The sequence below is a fragment of the Arachis ipaensis genome, chromosome B09 (assembly GCF_000816755.2).
Source record: "Arachis ipaensis cultivar K30076 chromosome B09, Araip1.1, whole genome shotgun sequence".
Classification (NCBI taxonomy): Eukaryota; Viridiplantae; Streptophyta; class Magnoliopsida; order Fabales; family Fabaceae; genus Arachis; species Arachis ipaensis.
In genome coordinates, this window is record NC_029793.2 from 77103691 (window position 1) to 77107392 (window position 3702).

The 3702-nt window shown below is 40.4% G+C and overlaps 1 protein-coding gene across 1 annotated transcript; it reads right to left on the bottom strand.

Moving 5' to 3' along the window:
* LOC107615606 (uncharacterized mitochondrial protein AtMg00860-like) lies at window positions 936-2429 on the bottom strand. The gene is made up of 2 exons (XM_016317657.1): window positions 2387-2429; window positions 936-1234 (listed from the first exon to the last, which is right to left on the bottom strand). The coding sequence occupies exons 1-2, from the start codon at window positions 2427-2429 to the stop codon at window positions 936-938; spliced, it is 342 nt and encodes a 113-aa protein (XP_016173143.1).

A 3702-nucleotide genomic window follows, 5' to 3' on the forward strand; every position in this document is an offset into this window, starting at 1 on the left:
CTGTCCATAATTACCTAAATGGCATCGTGTCCTGTTGAGGTCCTTGGCAATCCCGTGACAAAATCCATAGTGATCTGCTCCCATTTCCATTGTGGTATTTCTAAGGGTTGCAGGGTTCCTGACAGTTTCTGATGTTTCACCTTCACCCTTTGATAGGTTAAACATTTTGAGACATAATCAGCTACCTCTTTCTTTAAACCAGGCCACCAGAACATTTGTTTCAAATCTTGATACATCTTTGTCACTCCAGGATACATAGAAAATCTACTTTGATGGGCTTCTATAAGAATCCCTTGTCACAAATCTCCAGAGCTAGGCACACAAATTCTATTCTTATATCTCCAGCGACTGCTAAGATCTTGTCTTATAGCTTCTGGTTCCTCTACTTTCATCCGTTTCAGCATCATCATCATTTCTGAGTCCTGGGCTTGTGCTTGCTGGATCCTAATCTTAAAATCCGGTGTTATACGCAACTGCGCCAAACAGACTCCACTTGATGTCTCAGTCATAGCCAACTTAAGGTCCTCAAATTCTGCAAGTAGCTTTTCTTCCTTTATCATCATCCAAAAGATACTCAAATTCTTCCTGCTCAAGGCATCTGCCACCACGTTCGCTTTCCCTGGGTGATAACTTAACTTGAAATCATAGTCCTTCAGAAACTCCATCTACCTTCATTGTCGCATGTTAAGATCCTTATGGTCGAAGATATACTTTAAACTTTTGTGGTCAGAGAAAACCTCTAGCTGAGCGCCATACAAATAATGCCTCCAGATTTTCAGAGCAAACACTACTGCAGCCAATTCTAAGTCATGCGTCGAATAATTTCGTTCATGAGGTCTTAGCTGCCGGAAAGCATAAGCCACCATATTTTTGTCTTGCATCAGCACACATCCAAGTCTTTTATGAGAGGCGTCACAGTATACTTCAAAAGGTTTCTACAGGTCGGGTAGTACTAATACAGGTGCAGTTATTAGCTTTTCCTTAAGTATCTTGAAACTTCTATCATACTCAGCCATCCAGATAAATGGAACTTCCTTTCGTGTAAGGTAAGTCAAAGGTAAGGCTATCTGTGAAAATCCTTTGATGAACCTCCGGTAATAGCCAGCAAGTCCAAGAAAACTCCGAACTTCTGTAACGGTCGTAGGTGGTTCCCACTGCACTACTGCTTCAATTTTTGAAGGATCCACTGCAATTCCTCCCTGTGATATAACATGTCCCGAAAATGCCACCTTCCCTGTCCATAATTCGCACTTTGATAGTTTAGCATATAACTTCTGAGTCCTCAGTATCTGCAATACAGTCCTTAGATGCTCTTCATGCTCTCTTTCTGTCTTCGAATAGATGAGAATATCGTCTATAAAAACTACTACAAACTTATCAAGGTACGGACGGAAAATACGATTCATGTAATCCATGAAAATCGCAGGAGAATTAGTTAGTCCAAATGACATAACCGTATACTCATAGTGACCATATCGAGTTCTAAATGCAGTCTTCGGTATATCTGACTCTTTCACTCAAATCTGGTGATAGCCCAATCGCAAATCAATCTTCGAGAACACAGTTGCACCTTTCAACTGATCCATCAAATCATCTATCAGTGGAAGTGGATACTTGTTCTTGATAGTGACTTTATTTAGCTATCGGTAATCTATGCAAATTCTCATTCCACCATCCTTCTTCTTTAATAGCAATACTGGAGCTCCCCAAGGTGATGCACTGGGACGAATAAATTTCTTTCCAAGTAACTCATCCAACTGCTTCTTCATCTCTGCAAGTTCCAATGGTGACATCCGGTACAGTGCTATGGAAATTGGTCCGGTTCCAAATACTAGTTCAATGCTGAATTCTATTTCTCGCTGAGGAGGAAACTCAGGTATATCATCCGGGAAAACATCAGGAAATTCCTTCACCACTCGGATTCGTTCTAAAATTAGTTCACTATCATTCGAGCTAGCCGCTAACAGAACGTACCCCTCACACTTACTTCTGTCTAAGGTAAGTCTTACAGAATTTAGATATAAAGTATGAGACAGAATTGGTTTAATATCTAAATTATTAGACAGAATAATAGTAGTTCTTTCATAGCAATCAAGGAAAACATGATACTTGGACAACCAATCTAATCCTAGAATAACTTCTAAACCACATAGAGGCAAACAGATTAGATCATGTATAAAAGTTCTGTTCCTAATAATGAATGGTACTTGCAGGCACACTAAACTAATCAAAGCATTTTGGGATGCAGGTGTATGGACTATTAGATCAAAGTTCAACTCAGAGATATCTAGTCCCAAGTTACGAGCAACAGTTAAAGAGATAAAGGAATACGATGCACCTGAATAATACAGTACAGTTAGAAATCGATTCTTGACATAACACTGACCTTGGATCAAGGCGTCTAATTGCATAGCATCATCAGCACTCATAGCAAACACTCAATTTTGTTGCTGGGTTTGCACTAGATTCCGAACAAACTTTCTTGGGTAGATCCTAGCTGTGTGTCCAGATTCCTCACAAGTAAAATAAGCATTCGTTCCTTACATCATCCAAATCTAACATAACCATAACCATGGAGATCATAACAGCTATGAGGATAGCTATGCCTCGCATTGATTCGTCGTTCGAAACTCGATTAAACTTTGCCTATTAACAGTCATTATGGTCCTATCCGCACCAAACAATCAACATTAAGGTGATCAATCTTAATATTTCAAGTAAGGCACGGACATTCCCAAAATGAGCGCTCATAGATATTCATGCCAAATGATTCTTAGAGATACCCTACCAGCATGAGACACACAAGCAGAGTATGCAATGAAGCATAGTCAGTCCACTCTTCAGGCTCTAATGGGAACAAACTGCTCTGATACCAAATTGTAACGACCCAACTTCAGGTATACCATGGTCATACAAGAAGCTAAGTGTTACCAACTTGTTCTTTCTAATTATTAACTATTACTTAATGTATGAGCCTGTTCCTTGTTAGAACGTTGCCAATTTTACGAGTAACTTTTTTTTCTAGCTTATATCGTTGCGAGCGAGGGAGTAAAATAAATAAGCACACACTAATAGAAATAATAAGGAAGCAGAAAGAAACATATAACACAGCTAATAATATACATAATGTACACTAGAACAAAACATGTAGCGTTCACAAAAGATCAAGTCAATTTACATCCATGTCATCCTACGTAGCTAATATATACACGACACTCCCAGGGCCTGGCCCATACAAAAAGCTGCTAATCTGGCACCTAGGCTAGCCTAACCACTATATAGCTCCTAGCTCTCGGGTGTACTAACACAAGTGAGAGACTAACTAATAGATAATGTCAGACTAGAGTGTCATCAAAAGAATGCCCCTACAGCTAAGCTATATCTACACGTGGCCGTTTGGAGAATCGTCGTGAGGCTCGTCCATCTCCTCATCCTGCTTTATCTCTATCTAAGGATCCACCTCCTCCTCATCGTCTACAGCTACAACTATACCCTCAGATCCACCAGAAACACTACTGTCACTATGTACAAAACCATTCGCGAGCATAGGTCCGTTCGCATATATAGGAGCTACCTCACCATCCAGTAGTGCCGGCTCATCAGGCTATGGAAAGTCAGGGATTGGGTCAGGGGGAAAGTCCCACTCTGGTGGAATCACAGGTACGTAGTCACCAGCTAACTCAGGCTCATCAGGAATGATAG